The sequence below is a fragment of the Musca autumnalis genome, unplaced genomic scaffold, assembly GCF_047663935.1.
Source record: "Musca autumnalis isolate F117 unplaced genomic scaffold, ASM4766393v1 scaffold_3, whole genome shotgun sequence".
Taxonomy (NCBI): Eukaryota; Metazoa; Arthropoda; class Insecta; order Diptera; family Muscidae; genus Musca; species Musca autumnalis.
The window spans coordinates 150,431,516-150,452,152 of NW_027411866.1; the positions used below are offsets into that span (position 1 = coordinate 150,431,516).

Consider the following 20,637-nt stretch of genomic DNA (forward strand, 5'->3'; position numbering starts at 1 on the left):
TTCAGGCATATCAGGAAGGATATTGATGCTCTAGAGAGGGAGGTCTCGGAGTACATCCCCCATCTATCGCAGCTGAGGAGCGTCAGCTGCCACGACAAATCAGAGTAGTTTTGGCTCAACTACGCTCGGGATATTGCAGTCGCCTAAATTCATATTGGGCGGAAATCGATCACGCCGTGTAAGACATCTGCCCAGTATGCGGCATAGGCCCGCACGACACAAAGCACCTTTTCAACTGCCCCGCCAAACCTACTCATCTAACTCCAGTGGATCTGTGGCTACATCCCATCGAAGCAGCCATTTTCCTGGAACTGGAAATAGACCCAGAACCACATTGAACAGAAGAACGAACATATAAACATAATAATAAACACTGTTACAACAACAACAACATGAAGGATGAGAAGCTGTTTTCCAGTTGCCCAACATCAATATGGATTTCGGAAAGTGCATAGTACTGCAACAGCTTAGACGCCATATCGACGCATAACAGTAGAGAACTAAACCGGAACAGGCCGTGCGACCTGAACAGTCATGGTGGCTCTTGACTTATCGAAGTTCTTCGATACCGTAAACCATGCCAAGCTGTTCGTGGATATAGAGTAGACTACTCTCCAGCCAGGTTTAAAACGTTGGACAATCAACTATATGTGCGGAAGTCAGTCGTTTGCAGAATTCAGAAACAAGAAGTCCAAAACCCGTAGAGTGAAACAGGGAGTTTCCCAAGGAGGGCTGATATCTCCGGAACTGTTTAACCTCTACCTTTCTGAAACTCCACACCCTCCGTACGGCATAGAGATTGTAATGTTGCGAATGATTGTACAATCTTGGCGTCGGGTCCTATCGTCGGTGACATATGTGATAAGTTAATGATCTGTATTTCTGACCTAGTGCAGTTCTTCCATCTGAGAAATATGAAAATATTCACCGCTAAATCCACTGCTGCACTGTTCACCACTTGGACGGCTGAAATGAGGCTCCCATTGAAAATATTGGTCGTAGGTGTACTGATTCCGACCACTAACTGCCCCATAATATTGGGTGCAACATGCTTAAGTCATCCGCGCAAGCCACAGCTATTTGCAATAAGATCAGTAGTAGGAACAGGTCCACAAGTCGTTGGCTGGAAGCACTTAAAGTGCTGACAAAGAAACCTTGTTGACCTCTTACATAGAAATATGCCGGTTTGTGGTAAGCTATGCTGCTGGAGAAAAATTTAAACCTGCCAGAATGCCTCCCTGAGGACTGCAACAGGGTGTCTCCTCATGACACCAGTGGAGCATCTTCATCAGGAGACGAAGGTGTTACCGATACATCAGCACAACAGGATGTTGTCGACGCAGTACCTGCTTGGGTGTTATCGCCGTGAGCATCCCTGTCACAATTTAAGGGACAGGCTTCCCCCACCCAGGCACGTCAGGAGAGATCTAGATCTAGAGAGGTATAAAAGAGTATCTCTAGACCAACGAGCCTATCAAGCAGGCTTGAATAGCATTCACACGAGTGGTTTTAGCTTAGTTAAGATACGGACGATGCAGCCGCCTTAATTCGGCATGTGGATTGGGATCACACGACACACTGCATTTGTTTAACTGCCCAGCTAACCCCACTCACCTGTTTCCTGATTCTTTATGGACTCAACCAGTACAGGTTGCAGAATTTTTGAGTCTGGATACAGAGGATCCGGAACCTGATAACTGAAACAATACACGAACGAACATATATGCGTTGCTACAACAACAAATATAAACCCATTATTTGGTAATGATAGTATTAAAAACTGCATAAATATTGTAATGGCTATTAAAAATACTTTTAAACTGTCGACTACACAAACAATTATTTTATTCAAAAAAATAACTTCGCTGAAACAATCGTTTGCAAAACCTGTACCATTCAATCAAGAGGTCGGTCTGCTGGATGACAAACTCTCACTTGTTGTATTGTTTGTGGGCCACATTTGGTAAGATTTGATTGATACTTGTTTTGCTGTTGTTGTTGACGTTATATAGGGGTTATGTACCGTATGTTTCGCCATGTTATGTTTCGTCGCATACCCGGTAACAGAGTCTGCCTGAGTCTGACACACAAAATCACAAAACATGAGAATAATTATCTGACTATTCAATTATGCCATGTGCTGGCTGCACAGAGAGATAAAAGACCGGCAGTCAAACTAACAACAACAAACGAGACACAACAAATCTACACAAATTGCTTTAACTGAAAATTTCTGAAATAGTTGCGAGGAAAAGATATGTACATTGTAATTTTTTGTCAGCGATTGCATTGTCAGAATGACATTTCCATTGTAAACTTACCTACTTGCATTTTACTTTTTATGGAACGTGATGGAATGTTTGAAGAACAAACAAACAAATATTAATCATTTATTTCTTTCTTTCTTTTTCTTCTTTTTTCTTTACAGCCGGTAAAATATCCCAAGTCGGTGGGATTCATTATCAGCAATGAGTTCTGCGAACGTTTTAATTATTATGGCATGCGAAGTAAGTATAAAAAACGATATTTATGCACCTAATTATTTCCGCGATTCTGACTTTGTAACTGAATTTGTTAAAATTTAAATTTGGATACAATCATACGAAACGTTTAGTCTTCTTTTGCAATCGATCGGCATATAGAGCTGATTTTTTGAGAAGATAAAGTCCTGCAAAAACAGGTATGTTGGGTCATCTTTTCCGATCTCGTTTTGGTCTCAGTTTTATGGTCAAAAATGCCCCACGACGAAATAATGATTTTAAATACTATACATATTATATTCTCACAATATCCCCTACTACCTCTCTCATGTCAATGAGTGCACACCGATTCATATTGTCTCAATTATATGGGACCTAATTTTTATTACCGAGTCCGAAAGTCTTACGGCACTACTTGTAGATACGTTTTTCATGGCTGAAATACTCAGGGAATGTAATTTGCCAATGTCCGTCCTACTGTCTTTATCCATACGTGGTGCGCAACACAACTCTCAAAGGAAGTAACCGAATTGATTCAAACTTTGAACATCGTAATATTTCCTCTAAAGTTAGAACAAATTCGAATAGAACGGTCCACATCTTTTCAAGGAAACAGTTAATATGGTCCATATTTGTCATATCGTAATATTTCTTCCAAACATAGAACAATCAGAGTTGTGGAAAATGCATTCCAATTCCGTAAATTTTAACCGCATTCGGATGTGATCCAATGATTGACATCCATTTCTCACATTTCAACAGCATCCGGATGCAGCTCAAATGAAGTCGTGAAAAAGGCACTCCATTCGTTACATTGTATTAGCAGTTGTGAGAGCTCCCTACAAGTACATAAGTCAGTTTGTACATCCCTACAATTCGGCCAAAAACAGAAAAAAATATTTACAACAATTTATTATTAAAGGCTCTGTTCCTTTAAGTGCAAGAACTTCAAGTTTTACCTCTTTTTACTCGAAAAGTGTTCCTTTACTGTAAGCATACAATTGATATGAACGCAGTTCACAACTTTTGCTAATATTGCCACTTTTACCATTTTTAAAGTAAAGGAACAGACCAAAAATAAAGCCAGTAAGGGAAGGTTCGTAGTCGGGTGGGTCCGACTATATGATACCCTACACCACTGTGAATATGTAAAATATATATATGAGATAAATATCAATTTGAACTGATTTCTATATAACACTGTACAACAAAATCGAACTTTTTTTTTAAATTACAAGAAACCCCGCACAGATTATGAAAGAGGACCGAAAATAAGAAGACACATGTATCGGCGTTTTGAAAGTTTACGTCGGGAAGTAACCTAAATATGCGTGACAAGTTCCGCCCATTTCTACAGGTTTTGAAATATTTGACATCAGATTCCTTGGAATTCTTGCATTTTAGGTATAAAGTGTCTTTGGCAATATTTCTGACAACAATGCGGGGTATCTTTTTATGAAACAAATTAACACTCATGCGAGTCACTAAAGGGGTTTTTTTGGGGTTAAATGAAATATTTTTTTACAATATATATAAAAAAAATATGTACATCAAGTTTGCCAACAAAAGACCCAAATATTTTTTGAATAAATTTGTTTTGTTCTTTTTTCGAGTTGATGCATGAAAGTAACATGAAATTTAGTTCTAGACGAAAGGTGTTAAAAGAAGAAATATTCTACTCAAAATTTCTTTGTATGTCTTGGAACAAACTAGATATCTGGGTAAAATGACGTTACAAAATTGGATATTATAGGTAGAAATTATATGTTACACTTTTAGACTCTTAATTAAAATTTATTCCATACTGAGCCAATATCTCCTACAATACCTCACTGCGGTCACAAAATATATTTTATTGAAGTTTTTGATAATAAATTCTTTTAGAAGATTAAGTGTGCTCGATCCAAACTGTTTCTTAAATATCTATGGTGAATATATATAGGGAAAATATTGATAACGCAGATCGGACTTTGAAAAATTACGTATTTTATTAGTATAAACTAAAATAACGTCATCAGGATAAGTCATAGGTTCCTGATATTGAACCGGAAATGCGGGTATAGCCTACGGCTATATGGAATAAATTTTAATTCAGAGTCTAAAAGTTTAACAAATAATTTCTACCCATAATATCTTATTTTGTAACGTAATTTTCTTAACAAAGTATTTTACTAAGATATCTAGTTTGTTCTGGGACTTACAGTGAAATTTTGTGTAGAATATTTCTTTTTTTAACACCTTTCGTCTAGAATTAAATTTCTTGTTACTTTCATGCAACTCGAAAAAAGTACAAAACAAATTTATTCAAAAAATATTTGGGTGTTTTCTTGGCAAACTTGATGTATATATTTTCTTGACTTATTTTGAAATTTGATGGAGATTATTTTTGTCTTTGACGTCTTCTATCTGGAATGAAGTTTTGTGGGACAAAACTTAATAAACTCAGATAAAGTACAAGATTAACACTAAAACGTGATTTTACTTTTGGCAGATTCCTGGCGTTTAGGTACGATTTAGAGTTTTGGTGTATTCGGGGACCTATAGTAAAATTTTATGACAAATAATTTTGTAGAATATTTTGAGCTGATACGATCACATTTTAAGGGAGTTTTTAAACGTTTTTGAAAAAAGGGACCAAAAAGACCCCTTTAGTGACTCGCATGAAGGTTAATTTGTTTCATAAAAAGATCCCCAGTATTGTTGTCAGTAATATTGCCAAAGACACTTTATACCTAAAATGCAAGGATTCCAAGAAATCTGATGTCGAATATTTCAAAACCTGTAGAAATGGGCGAAACTTGTCACGCCTATTTAGGTTACTTCCCGACGTAAACTTTCAAAACGCCGATACACGTGTCTTCTTTTTTCGGTCCTCTTTCATAATCTGGTCGAATTATCTTGTAATTATTTTTTGTGCTGTACAGTGTAATGTTGTACCCTTATTACTAGACAAAATTCCGTCACACCTTCCAAATTTCATCATAATGAAACAGATATAGGATGTTTGGTGCAGCAAATACGTCAAATCGGTCGATTGAATTTAATGAAGCAATTTCATAATTTGTGTTAATGTAATAAAATTCTTATTATTCTTCGTTTACACAAACAATCTTTTTCTTTATTTCCACTTAACTCCTTGGGGAGCATAGGGCCTTACACAAACAATAAATTATTTTTATTTATTCTGGAATATTTTGCAATTGCATGCAGTTTTATTGCATCTATGAACTGAATAAAAACACATTCCGAAGAGTGCCTTTAAATTCACATCCAAAACACTGCATCAAAACACGTGCTTTGGATGCAAATTGGACTGCATCCTATTCTACCCTAAAGGGTTAGTTAAAATGCGATTCCAAAGGGTTAGTTAAAACGCAATATCAAAGGGTTAGTTAAAATTCAATCCTAATGGAGTGCATCTTTCAGTAGTCACACTCTAGTAAAAACCTTAATGAAAATGCATAATTTGATGCACTTCCAAATCGCTTGTACATTGATTTAACTGCATCTTTGGAGGCAAACTTTTTGCTGGGATGTTATTCAGTTATCTGGTTCTGCTTTTTCTTTATCCATATTCAAAAATTATGCAACCTGTCGTGCGGTTTCAAAACACGGTGTTACGTATCGTGCCATCAATTCGGGCCCAATGTGAATTGGGGCGGCTGCATCGTTCGGATCTTAATGGGACTAAAACCACTCGTGTTTTTGTCTTGGCAGCTAGCGTTTTTCTGCTGCGATGGATGGGAGGACGACGTACGAATACGGTACTACCACTGTACCTTTGTACTGCCCACGCAACAACATCAGTATGAATGATATTCAAGCCTGCCTGATAGGCACGTTGATCTATACCCAGCAAAATTAATTGGAAGTAGTGCAATGTACACTAGTTCTTTCCCGGCATTTTTTGATGCAGTTTAAACGGAGTCGTGAGGAAGGCATTCCATTCCTTACATGTTAACCGCATTTGGATGCGATCCAATGAGTGACATCCTTTCCTCACATTTTAACAGCATCTGGATGTAGTTCAATCGGTGTCTTGACAAAGGCACTCTGATTCCTTACATTTTAACAGCATTTGGATACGATTGACATCCTTTCTCATATTTAAAGCCACTGCGTTCGATACATTTTACAAGCAGTTGCTTAGTGATCCCTAACAAGCAAGCCAATTTGTAGATATATATCTACAACTACATAATTTTTTCAATGCTAGGAAAACTGTACTTCAATTTCTAAAGTTTTTATATAAAATAAAAATACAACCAAAAGTTGGGAAAATTTTTAAGTAATTCACCAAAAGAAAATTTCCTAATGAAGTGGAGTACTTGTTGAAATCTCAACTGGTGATGGGAAGACAATATAAGAATTTCTTTAGCAGATGAACATTTCAGCTTGGATCAAATGGAGAGCGGACGATTGCATTGCGATTGAATTTAATGAAAAATTTAATAATCTGTGTTACTGGTAATATAATAAGGTTCTTAATATTCTTGTTTTACACAAACAATAAATTCTATTTATTTATTTTGGGATAATTTTAAATGGCTTGCATTTTTATTGCATTCCGAAGAGTGCCTTAAATTCAATCCAAAACACTGCATCAAAACACGTGCTTTGGATGCTAATTGAACTGCATCCTATTCTATCCTAAAGGGTTAGTTAAAATGCGATTCCAACGGGATAGTAAAAATGCAAAGGGTTAGTTAAAATGCATTGCTGATGGAGTGCATCTTTCAGTAGTCACGCTCTTGTAAAGATCATGAGTGAAAATTCCTAATTTGATGCACTTCCAGATCACTTGTACATATGATTTAACTGTATCTTTGGAGGCAAACATTTTGCTGGGTAGGTTCTCGTTGATACATTTGGTTCTCTCTACAGATCATGAAGATCTCCCCCGACGTGCCTGGGTGGGGAAAGCATGTCCTCTATATAGTGCCAAAGATTCTCACGGCTATAAAACCCAAGCAGGTACTGTATCGACAACATCTTGTTGTGTTGATATATTCAGTCGGCTTGGCTGCGCGACTCGACAAAAAGTTTGTCTCCAAAAATGCAGTTAAATCATATGTACAAGTGATTATGCATTTTCACTCACGATTTTTACAAGAGCGTGACTTCTGAAAGATTCCCTCCATTAGCACTGCCTTTTAACCAGCAATTTGGCATTGCATTTTAACTAACTCTGCATCCAATTTGCATCCATCCAAAGCACATGTTTTGATACAGTGTTTTGGATTTGGTTTTAAAGATACTCTTCGGAATGAGTTTCTGTGCAGTTCAAAGATGCAATAAAAATGCAAGCCATTGTGAAATATCGCAGAATATATAAAAAGAATTTATTATTTGTGTAAAACAAAAATATTACGAACTTTATTACGTTAACAAAAATTATTCATTAAATTCAATCGCAACCCAGCAAAATGTTCGATGGCAAAGATGCCATTCAATCATGGGTGCAAGTGAGCTGGCATGTCGTCTTTATAGCATCTTCATCGATGAATTTTATATGAGCGTGGACCCCAAAAGATGCTATTTATTTTTGGATCCAAAGCATCTCATTTACACCAGTGCTTTGACATGTTATTTTCAACAATGCTTTGGCATGTCATTTTCACCAAACCTTTGCAATGACATTATCATTACGACGAGAGTTTTAACAAAGTTGGTTGTGATTTCGATTCTCCGACAATTAATCTTATATATTTAGAAAAAAATTTATAAATAAGACACAAAATTCATCTCTATTGGATAGATGGAATGGGTTCAAATGCTGATGAAAAGATCGGATCTTTCACGACTTCGCTTGAACCAATGCAAAAGATGCCATGAAATCACGTTATCGCATGGAACCCCTTCCTTCAAATTTAGCTGGGAACTGTTGTTGTGTATTATATGTTTGTATATTTTTTCTTGTGCTTAATCTGGCTCTGGGTCAATCTCAAGTTCCAGGAACGTGACTGATTCGATGGGATGTAACCACAGAAATACTAGAGTAAGTTGCGTAGGTTCGACGGGACAGTTGAAAATGTGGCGTATTATGTGCGGGCCTGTGCCGCACGCAGGGCATATGTTTTCCATGATCCTTGCCCAATAGGAGTTTATACGGCTGCACTTTCCCCAGCGTAGTTGAGCCGAAACTGTTCTGGTTGGTCGTGGCAGCTGACGCTCCGCAGCTGCGATAGATGTGGGATGTGCACCGAGGACCGCATTCAAACTGCTTATGGCATCTGCAACTGCTGAATGATATTCAAACGCGCTTGATATGCTTGTTTATCTAGATGTTCTCTCTTGTAGCGCTGGACCTCTTCTTCTAGATCATGAAAGCTCTCCTTAATCTGCCTGAATGGGCAGGACCTATCCACCATATGGTGATTGGGATGGTTCTCATGCTAACAACAGAGCAGGTACTGCAACGAAAGCATGCGATAGCGTCGCTGCACTGTAAGAATATTTGCCTCCACATGTAGATGGGCATTCAGAAGTGTACATATGTTTGTACATATCACAACTGTGTTTGTTTCTTCGGTTGTCCATTTAATCCAAGCTGCATTGTTCTCGCTTCATATGTTACAGGCGTTTTTGTATTTTTTATATTGTCTTCCCATCGCCAGTTAAGATTTCGACATGTTCTCCAACAGCACTCCATTTAAAAATTTTCTTCTCATAAATGAACGCAAAAATGTTCGGAAATTTTTTCATTCTATAACAAATTTTTGAAAATATTAACATGCATTTCTGTTTTTGGAAGAATTGATGCCGGTGCGCTTGTAGGGATGTACAAATTGACTTATGCACTTGTAGGGACCTGTAACAATTGCTAATAAAATGTACCCAACGGACTGCGTTTTTCACGACTCCGTTTGAACTGCATCCGGATGCTATTAAAATGTGAGAAATGGATGTCAATGGTTGAATTGCATTCGAATGCGGTTAAAATGTAAGGAACGGAGTGCGTTTTTCACAACTCTGAGTGAACTGCATCCGGCTGCAGATAAAATGTTAGAAATGGATGTTATTCGTTCAGGACTCCGTTATAACTGCATCAAAACATGCCGTGAAAGAACTAGTCAACATTTTGCTGGGGCTGCCGAATGTTAAACCCTATGATATTGGGCGTAGTTAGTGGTCAGAAATGGGGCACCATCGACCAGGGAAAGCCTAATTTCAGCCGTCAAGGTGTGTGAACAGTTCCTCAGTTGGAAGAACTGCACTTAGTAAACTATGTAGACATTTAACCAATCACACATGTCGTCGAGCATAGAAACCAAGATCGTACAATAATCTGCATAAATTACGATATCTATGCCGTGTGGAGGGTGTGATATTTCAGAAAGGTAGATGTTAAACAGTTCCGGAGTTATCACCCTGTCTTGACCAACTCCCTGTTTCACTCTATGAGTGTTAGGATTCTTTTTTTCTGAATTCCACTAACGACTGGCACCCACACCTATGGTTTATTATCAAAAGTTTGAAGACGGCTGGAAGAAGGTCTTCCCTATATCCTCGAATAGCTTGGCAAGGTTGATAGTATCGACGGCATTTGATAGGTCAAGAGCCACCATTAATATTCGGTCATAGGGTCTGTTCTGTTTCAATCCTAAACTAACGTGTGCGTGGATATAACGTGTTATCCTCTTCTGGTACTATGCATTTTTCGGAATCCATGCTGATTTTAGGGTACTGGGAAAGACATTGCTGCTTACGCAATTTGCACACACACAAGCATGCTACGTTAGCGCAAGCAACACAAATGTCTATGAAAATTTTGTTTCTTTCCTCTGCTTTAGACAGAGGAAATTGGCCTGTATGATTCACCTTCGGGACATCCTTGCTAGCTTTAATAGCGGGATCAAATACTCAACTCCAGTAGGCCTATTCTGTAACTTTTAACATCTTTCGATATTATTGTCTAAGTCTGGAGTTTCCCCCATTGGCTTAACTTCATCACTTTCCTCTTTGCAGAGAAAAATGTTTACAAAACGCACTGACAGCTTGCAAACTTTACTGATCGCTACCAATATCATGATTTCATCCCGGCGAAGGGAATTATCAATTGGCTTTTCAGTTTTTGAAATGATGATTTTTTTAGTGAAAACCTGAACTCTTTAAGCATCGAGTATTCTCATGTTAATGAGAATGATGTTCACTTTTCGGCTTTCCCAAAAAACACCAAAACAAAATATTTGCAAGCTGATATTGTTTAAATTTCTTTTGTTTTTGTAACAACAATAAAACAAACAAATGATTTTGTTGTAAAATAAACAATGAATAAAGTTGTTAAAAAGTTACAGAATAGGCCTACAGTAGTGGGATTATCTAAATCATTTTTTGAGTTACAAAATCGGTAAAATTAAAACGGAAAATTATGAATAAAAATGTCAAATAAAAGTTGACAGCACTCTTGCTATCGGTAGAACTTTGCGACGATTTTTTATTCGTAGTTAACTTACCGAAAAACATTGTTAATTACCGAAATTATAAGCATTTTAATTTTACCGATTTTTGTCGGTAACTCAAAAAATTAGTTAGAGAACCCCACCACAGGTTCATTCTGACCAACGCTTTCGATGATTCTGCGTTTCGGATGACGCCTGCAACATCACTCATTGTAAATTGTGGTGGTATCTCCACGGAGGATTTATATACCGCGTAGCACTCTCCTGTTTGCCCTATCACTCTCGGTGTGCTCTATAAACTGTCGGATCTGTCACTGTCACGCCGTTTAAAGTAACAATCGTTCTATCATTCGAACCTAATTTAGCCGATGCCCACAATTTAATTAATCCTGTACCAATGTTACATTGCTTCAGTTGGTTTAGCCACTTTTTCCGCTTATACTTCTGTTAACTTCAAGGGCAACTTCCCCAACTCTTGGGGCTTCAGGGTTTGTACGACAAAACTCAGCACGCTAATGGAGACGTTGATAGGAAGGTGGTTTGAGCCAAAGGAAATTGCGGGTTGCCAGGACACGTCATTTATCAGACCTGGTTCTACAATGGTGATGTCTGGCGAGCTGTAGAACCTCCTCGTTTTTGTCACCGCGCAAACTGTAGAGCTATAAATTTGTTTAGCCAACGTTGTAGCCCTCTGGTCATTTGCTAGAACGGAATGATAAGCACCAGACTGTTATTGCCCTTCAATGAGAATAATTATCAGTCATATAACGCAAGGCACAGCTATTCATCGACGGTATGTACACGTTAAGCAACTATACCTCAGCAGTCCCACACTCTATATTCCACGTATAGGTCACTAGAGTTAAGCACGATAGATCTGTAGTGGACAGACTGGTGTATAAGGAAATCAAGTTCTCCTTCTCAGTTTTTTACGATTCTTTCCCAAAGCGTTGTAACCATCGCAACATTGTAAGATATCTAATATATAGATTATCTATAGATAAGGATGAGTACAACATGTGTATGTTAAATCTGGATTAGTGATGACTGTTATGTGTGTGAAGTTATGGATGATTTTGTGAGGTGTTATGGATGTTATGTGTACGGGGTTATAGATTTTTCTGTGTGAATTATAAGTGTAAGGATAGTATGTGAGGGTTAGTGGATTGTGAATCTATTGTTTAAATCTGGTTGGGTTAGTAGTTGGTAGAATGCCGCAACCACAAATCAATAAGCGCAGGTCTTTGGACTGTGCTGAACAAGAGAACAAATGTGTTGGGTTATGAGACCCCGGTCTGCACTATAAAAAAGTTGCCCTTAACGCCTTGTATGATTCTGGCCTGATAGGTGCTGAGGATGGTAGACCAACCAGATCGAATTTGTGCAAGGATTGCTCTTGTGCATCTGGTTGCAATGAAAATAATGTTTGTAATGTTGACATATGGTGGGAACGAATCTGGCAAACGAAACAGATCCATGGCCCGGGCTTCTTCTATAAGCCGACGCGTGTCAAGTTAGTTGTGGGTACTATATATTGCAGCTCGCATGGTGGAAGAAATACACGAACAAAAGCAATATATAATTGTTAAAGCGACGGCCGCCGGCCGAAGATTTCCCCGAGTCAATCGTGCTTTTTTTTAATATTTATTTTAAACTTTAAGACCCAAAAACCGCTTAATATGTATTATAATTAAATTCTTATAAAACAATTTAATATTCCATAAACACATGTATTCTTTACATACTGATTTCTTAATTCCAAAATGCACTTTTCTTTCCAGCCATCTTGGTTCTATATCTGACCAGTAAACTGCAATACGATGATGACACATCGACCGTTTTGTTCCATGTCTTTACAATGTTGGTGTATTTGTGTCCCCTGATGGGTGCCATAGTTGCTGACAGTTGGCTGGGTAAATTCAAAACCATTCTCAATTTGTCCATTGTTTATGCGATTGGTGGTGTTATTATGGCTTTGGGTGCAGTGCCGGTGCTGAAATTACCAGTGCAGTAAGTAACAACAGATCAATAATGTTCCCAATTTCACTTTTCTAATATCCGTCCATTTCGTTTTTGCAGGGCTGTCACAATACTTGGTCTCATTCTCATAGCCATTGGTACGGGTGGCATAAAACCTTGTGTCTCGGCATTTGGTGGTGATCAATTCCGTTTGCCCGAACAAGCAAAGCAATTGGCCACCTTCTTTTCGCTGTTCTATTTTGCCATTAATGCTGGCTCTATGATTTCCACATCGGTGACTCCAATTCTTCGAGAAGATGTCCACTGCTTTGGTGATAATGATTGCTTCTCACTGGCCTTTGGTGTTCCGGCAATTCTCATGTTACTCTCCGTCATCATTTTTGTAGCTGGCAAGAAGCTGTATGTCATGAAACCCCCAGCTGGCAATATGATTATGGGTGTTTCACGTTGCATTAGCCAAGCCATTGGTGGTTGGAGACGTGAACGCAAAACAAAACCCAGAGATCACTGGTTGGATTATGCTGAACCTGCCGTGGGCTCCAAAATGGTTTCCGATGTAAAAACATTGTTGAAGATTTTGGTATTGTTCTTGCCTTTCCCCGTTTTCTGGGCTCTATTCGATCAACAAGGTTCACGGTGGACCTTCCAGGCAACACGTATGGATGGTGAACTTTTTGGTATCTTTATAAAACCCGATCAAATGCAGGTCATCAATCCCTTGCTCATTTTGGCCTTTATTCCATTGTTCGATTATGTTTTGTATCCCCTGCTGTCAATGGTTGGTATTCGCAGACCTTTGCAAAAATTAACTCTTGGAGGTTTATTGGCTGCTGGAGCTTTCTTACTCTCGGCATTTGTGGAACTAAAATTGGAAGCAGTAGCCCCTGTTGTTCCTGGACCAACAACATCACAGTTGAGAATTTACAATGGCATGCCTTGTGATTATAAATTCTTAAGCGAATTTCCTGCCAGTGATATGAGCAATGAAACCCATGTTCCGGCCTTGGGTTTGTGGATGGAAAAAGAGGTACCAGCTGCCATGTTGACTTCTTATCGCTTTGATGCTTCATCTGCAGATCCCGCTTGTCCTGGTATCTCGGGTGTGCTTAGGACGATGCCCGGCAAGGCGGTTAGTTATTTCATTGCCAATGATCGTATGCACGAATTTATGGATAGTCCTGAACAACCTAAATTGGGTAATCCTTTGGTGCGTGTTATGCTAAATATTCCTGCTGGCCAGGGTAACTTCAGCATTATCGATGCAGCCAATACTCTAACGGAATTAGCTTCATATAACACCTCCCAGTTGATAACAGTGGCAAGAGGAAAAGCTGTTCTAACATTCAATGATCAAGTGGTTATGAATTTAACGGCCCGGGCTGGTGGTGTTTATGTCATCATGGCTAATGGAAATTTCAAAGAAGGATTTGTAAGTATTAACGCGAGGAATACAATTTCTGAGTTATCTATTAAACGGATTGTCTTTTGTTTTCAGAACTATCAACAACATGTGGTAACCGAACCCAATTCTGTCCACATGATGTGGCAATTGCCTCAAATCATTGTCATTACGGCTGCTGAAATTATGTTCTCCATCACAGGCCTGGAATTCTCATTTACCCAAGCTCCCCAGAGTATGAAATCCGTGTTGCAAGCCTGCTGGCTTTTATCTGTGGCCATTGGTAATATGTTGGTGGTTGTCATAGCCGAGCTTAAATTCTTCGAATCTCAGGTATGTAAAAATCAAGGAATTCTTATAATATTTTTTATCTGTATAGGGAATTTCCCTAAGTAGTTCTTCCATGCTTTATTGGTGGATACGACTAAATACGTACCTGATCGAAATAATGGTTTTAGACCCCAAGTATGCTTCAAATTTATTCGTTTTAAACAATTTGAAGTCTGGGTTTTTGGTGCGCACGATTGCTCTCGAGCAGATCAATCGATTTGGTCCTCCGAAGATGGGCAATATCGTTCTACTCCTTCCGGTACCTACCCCAAAAAAGTTTGAAAAATATCACTAAAATGGATAGATACCACGTTAACTCTCGAATGGATCAAAAGTTTTGGTCCCGAAATTTGTTCCTCGTTATATTTTTTTACATAAAATCTTATTCAAACATAAAATTTGGAAAATTTTCCCAAAAAGTGCTGTTTAAGGCCAATTCTCCGATCGTTTTGATCGGTTGTAGCTGGCCTCTATTTCTGGGTTTCATATTTTTTTGTGTTTGCGTAGGGAAGTAGCGACTTCCATAGATTATAAGCCAAAAACTTTAAAAACCCTAACGGCACCAATTAAAAAAGACTGATGAGGATGACATGGGCTCCAAATCCACTACGTCCGGTGCATAGCATTGGCTCGGAAGAATCTTAGACCAGAGACCGTCTAAGATTCTTCCGATTCTTTTGTTCCTATATTTTCTCACCATGGAAGCTGCAATATATCCCGGAATGCCTGCACAGAGCTCTTTTGGTTCGTGCCGGGGTAGAGAAAAACCTCGAGGCATGGATCTGTATGTTCTAGATCCGCATCCACTATTTGTCTACATCGGTGAGATGTTGGGAATGCATGTACTTCCGCTCCTCTGGTCTAAACCATCTCCAGGACTGCTTGCTGCGCCAGAACGTATCCCAGCGTGGTTCCGCAACATAAGCCAGAAAAGGATGGCGGCAGAGGCAAATCGTACATGCCCTCCTGTCACCATTAGTAACTATTCTATAGGCCATACTCCTCCTCATGGTAAGAAACTGTTTTATAGTTGCCTAATATCAGCATGAATTCCCGCAAATCAACAGTACAAAACACAACACAACAGAGAGATACAGAGCTGGCTGAGCAGATTGACAGCTCTACGTTTTGCACGGTCAATGAGGACGCCCCTGTCACCTGGTCTGACAAATGACGTTACCTGGCAACCCGTCATTTCCCTTGGATCAGACCATCTCCCCATAATTGTCTCCATTAGCAGACCACCCGATTTCATTACCTCTGAACGCCGCACATTCGTCAAACATAAGAAAGCTGATTGGCCGGGTTTCAGAGAGTTCACCAATCACCGCTTCAGAGAACTGCTCAATCCCTCTGATGTTCGGGTAGCCATATCCCTGCTGGTAGAATACCCAAAGTAAGACCAAACTTCCCGCAGAGGCGACGGGATTAGCAAATGAGCGTGATGAGCTTTGCCGAACCAACCCCAATGACCCCAGAGTCAGGGAGCTGACACTGGAGTTAACAGGATGGTCGGCGAGCACAAGCGGAACAAGTGGTTAAATCATCTGAAAAGTTGCAACATTGGAGTCGGTATAGGTGAATTGTGGGCAACGGTTAAGTCACTCTCGAACCCTGGAAGAAGGGAAGATAGGACCTCAGTCACGTTTGGCGACGTTACGTTGACTGACCCGAAGAGGTGCGCAAGTTAGTTCAATCGACAGTTTGTCGAGCACCCCGAGAGTGACCGGGCAAAGAGAAGAGTATTACGTCGCATCAGATCTCTTCCTGCCGAGGAGGAACCACCACAGTTTACAATGGATGATGTTGCCAATGCCATCAGGAACGCTAAATCATCCAAAGCGTTGGGCCCTGATGGAATCTCCATGGTAATGCTGAAGCAGCTGGATGAGCCGGGATTGGAGTATCTCATTAAAGTTCTCAACTTGTCGCTAACCACCCTCATTGTTCCCGAAGTCTGGAAAATGGGCAGGGTGGTCCCATTACGGAAGCCCGCAAGGATGCCAGCAAAAGTGAATGGTACAGGCCGATTTCGCTTTTGTCGCCCGTAGCAAAGACCCTTAGTCCTCCCCAGTATCAGAAATAGCTATCAAGTTGCCGATCATCAGCATGGATTCCGTAAGCAGCACAGCACGACAACTGCTCTGCACGCCATTACCACACATATTTGTCAAGGACTCAACCAGAGACGGCAGTGCGATAGAACAGTGATGGTGGCGCTTGACTTATCGAAAGCCTTTGATACAGTCAGGCACTCCACGCTGTTTGAGGACATTGAGCAGACAACCCTCCGGCCAAGCTTGAAACGTTGGATAGTCAATTATATGTGTGGACGCCAGTCGTACGTGGAATTCAGGAACAAGAAGTCCAAACCCCGTAGAGTGAAACAGGGACTTCCCCAAGGTGGTGTGATATCTCCGGAACTGTTTAACCTCTACCTCTCCTGTATTCCGCCCCCTCCAGACGGCATCGAGATCGTAACGTATGCGAATGATTGCACGATCCTGGCGTCGGGTACCTATCCTGATGACATCTGTGAGAGGCTGAACAACTATTTAACCGATCTTACCACCTTTTTCCATTCGAGGAATATGCAGATTTCCGCCACAAAATCAACATACACTCTGTTCACCACATGGGCAGCGCAGTTTGGAAGAGAATTGACTACAAACTTCCGACTACAAACTGCCCCAAAATTTTAGGGTTCACATTCGACACTACTTTCACGTCATGCGCGCACGCCACAGCTATCTGCGACAAAGTGAAAAGTAGGGACAAGGTCCTCAAGTCCCTATCCTGCAGCACTTGGGGTGCAGATAAAGAAACCTTGTTGACCACATATAACGCGATAGGTCGGTCTGTGATAAGCTATGCGGCGCCAGTCTGGTCCCCGAGATTATGTGATACGAATTGGAAACAGATTCAAACTTGCCTGAATGTCGCCCTGAGAACAGCAACAGGGTGCCTCCTCAAATCTTCAGTGGACCATCTACATGAGGAGGGAAAGATTCTTCCAGTAAAGCAACACAATGAGATGATTTCGTTGCAGTATCTGCTTGGATGTTACCGTGTGAGCCATCCCAATCACCATCTTGTGGGTAGGCCCGACACATTCAGGCAGATCAGGAAGGATATCCATGCTCTAGAGGTGCAACGATACAGAAGAGAACCCCTAGATCAGCAAGCATATCAAGCAGCTTTAAATAGTATTCACACGGATGCCAAGGCCTTAAGCAATTATAGTGTGAATAAAGTCCTCGAAATACATCCCACATCAATTGCAGCTGAGGAGCGTCAGCTGCCACGACAAACTAGAGTAGTTTTGGCTCAACTACGCTCGGGATATTGCAGTCGCCTAAATTCTTATTGGGCGGAAATCGACCGCGCCGTGCAAGACATCTGCCCAGTATGTGGCATGGGCCCGCACGACACAAAACACCTTTTCAACTGCCCAGCCAAACCTACTCATCTAACTCCAGTGCATCTGTGGTTACATCCCATCGAAGCAGCCACTTTCCTGGAACTGGAGATAGATCCAGAGCCAGATTGAACAGAAGAACGAACTTACAAACATAATAACAAACACTGTTACAACAACAACAACATCGCCGCTTCAAAGTGCTGCCCATTCTTCAGATCCTAGGATAGCTGAAAAAATTCCGAGACATCATTACAGCTGGATCCGGCCGCTACATACCTGCTGGTCGAATACCCCGAAATTAGACCAAACTTTGAGCGTGATGAATTTCGTCGTAAGAACCCTAAAGAGGGAATTTCATAAAGTCAAAAGAACGACTAGACGAGCATAAGAGGATAATGTGACAAGACCACTAATCTTCCTTAAATTTCATACTCTCCAAAGGGCGTAGAGATCGTAATGTATTCGGATAATTGTACGATTTTGGCGTAAAAGTAAAGAAAGTCTATATCGGACAACAACTTCGGGTAAATCCCTCACTAAAGTTTAAACATTTTCGTTTTTTGAGCAGTTCAAGGGCTGGTCGAGTATCGTTGTAGAATTTTTATATAAGGTTGTGGTAAATGGTGATTCTGTTTACACCGATATAATCTTTTAAGTGGGCAATTTCAGGCATCCTGATAAAATCATACAAAACTTAAAAAAAGAAACCTATGGTGGATAACATAAATGACTGGTTGGCACGATAACTATCCAGACAACATGATATCCACTACCAATATGGGCTATGAAAGTTCTTTTTTTAGTTGCTTCTAAATCATAAAACATGCACATTTCCTTAAATTAAAAAACAGAATAATTTTTAAACAGATATCTAATAATTCCCTTTTTTATTTATTTCTTACCTTACCTCCCTATAGGCAGCTGAATTTGCTCTCTTTGCTGGTTTGATGATTATTGATATGTTCATCTTTATGCTGTTGGCAATGCGTTACAAATATGTTACCCATACGGAAGAAGCTGATCCTGAAATGGGAGAAAAAACCGTGAAACCCAATAATGAGCAAATGTCGGAATTACCACCATCACCCTCGACACAAGAAAAAACGAGGAGCAGTGAAGAAACTATGACCAAGGACAACAACATGGAAAAACACAAAGAAGCGAATGGAGTGACAAATGAAGCCTACGATCACAATGAGGATATGAAATAAAATTCATTGGAATACAAAAAATTGGGAATAAGTTAATTACTTAATCATTCCCTGACTGTGATGTGTACTTACTGTAGCGAATAGTCCAAGAGAATACAAAATAATTCCCCTTTTTATACTTCAAAAAAATCTCACTCTGTTACAAATGGAACACTTTTTGTACTGTTAAATTCCATAAAAACCTCCATTGTTTTTTGTTGTTGTGTAAACATTTGTAATTTATTTCTTTTTTTTTCCATATTTTAAATTGTTTTTCTTTAAAATATTGTATTTTTTTCTTTTTTTCCTTCCATTTTTATTATATTTTAATCTGTTATATTAACATAAATTGTTACACATTTGTTTTTTGTTAATTAAAAATAATGAAAATTGCATGTAAATTAGTTGTAAGTTTGTACAATTGTATATTTTGTAAAAATAGTTATATTTTTTAGTACAATTAATAATAAAAACACCATTAAAGTCTGTAAAAGTTTTTAAAAAAGGAGTTACGATTTTTTTAATAAAAAACTCTGTTTTTTGAAACAAATTTTTCAAATAAACATTGCATTTTTATTTAATTTTAATGTGTATTTACACAACTACCTTTTCAGTTCATTTGCAGCAGAAATGTAGAAAAATCAAAAGCATACTTTTAGGCTGTAAATTTTATTCGTTAATTATTAGCTCCCTGAAATATGCCTTGTTTTTCCGAAAATTGCATTGACTATCTACTCTATTCTGTTCGCCCGGTATTTTCATGAATTTACAATTTTGCTCAAAAAAGCAAACCGGTGACGTCACAACCCGGACAATATGGGGAAAATTGAAAAACGTTCGTTCAATGGGAATTTTAATTAAAATGCACAATTATAAAATAATACATTTAAATTGAGTGTGTGTAATCGAAGTAGGAAAAATTGGTTCTATTTCTAAATACCCACTGTGTTTTTCGGGTTGAACCCAAGGAAAATAGTTTATACATGTTGGAACAACCCTAATACCGTTACTGAATATGGGTTTAGTCCCTGTCATTAGCATAAAGATCTCCTGGATATTTATTGGTTATTATTATCAGGTTATTAATATTCTTCCTTAAAATCTGATATATTTGGACCCCAAGCATCAAATAAATAAAGGTGATCTGAAATTAATAAATTTAAATTGAGTGTATGTAATTCAAGTAGGAAAAATGGGTTTATTTGTAAATACCGCTGTGTTTTTTCCGGCTGAACCCTTGGGAAGTAGAACTTTTTATACGTGTTGTAGTAACATCCTCATGATCTCGGGTGGGTTGATCAGTTACTGGTGACTCATATTGTTACTGTTTGTTCTTAAACTCTGATATATCTGTAAATTAAAAACTTCAGTTAGTGTAATGCTGTAAAAAGGTAAAAACACTGTTCAACAAAAATAAAAATTTGTTTGTAAAATT

General features: G+C 39.0%; 1 protein-coding gene across 12 annotated transcripts in view; it reads left to right on the forward strand.

The window, feature by feature from the left end:
• Window positions 1–19,765, forward strand: part of yin — a 109,124-nt gene extending 89,359 nt beyond the window's left edge. For all 12 annotated transcript variants that reach the window (XM_073974828.1, XM_073974833.1, XM_073974835.1 and 9 more), the window contains 5 exons: window positions 2,429–2,507; window positions 12,664–12,892; window positions 12,962–14,291; window positions 14,358–14,594; window positions 18,930–19,765. In XM_073974828.1, coding sequence (XP_073830929.1) covers window positions 2,429–2,507; window positions 12,664–12,892; window positions 12,962–14,291; window positions 14,358–14,594; window positions 18,930–19,223 — 2,169 coding nt within the window. In that variant the 3' untranslated portion in view covers window positions 19,224–19,765. The remainder of the gene's footprint in view (window positions 1–2,428; window positions 2,508–12,663; window positions 12,893–12,961; window positions 14,292–14,357; window positions 14,595–18,929) is intronic.
• The last annotated feature ends 872 nt before the right edge of the window (window positions 19,766–20,637 follow it).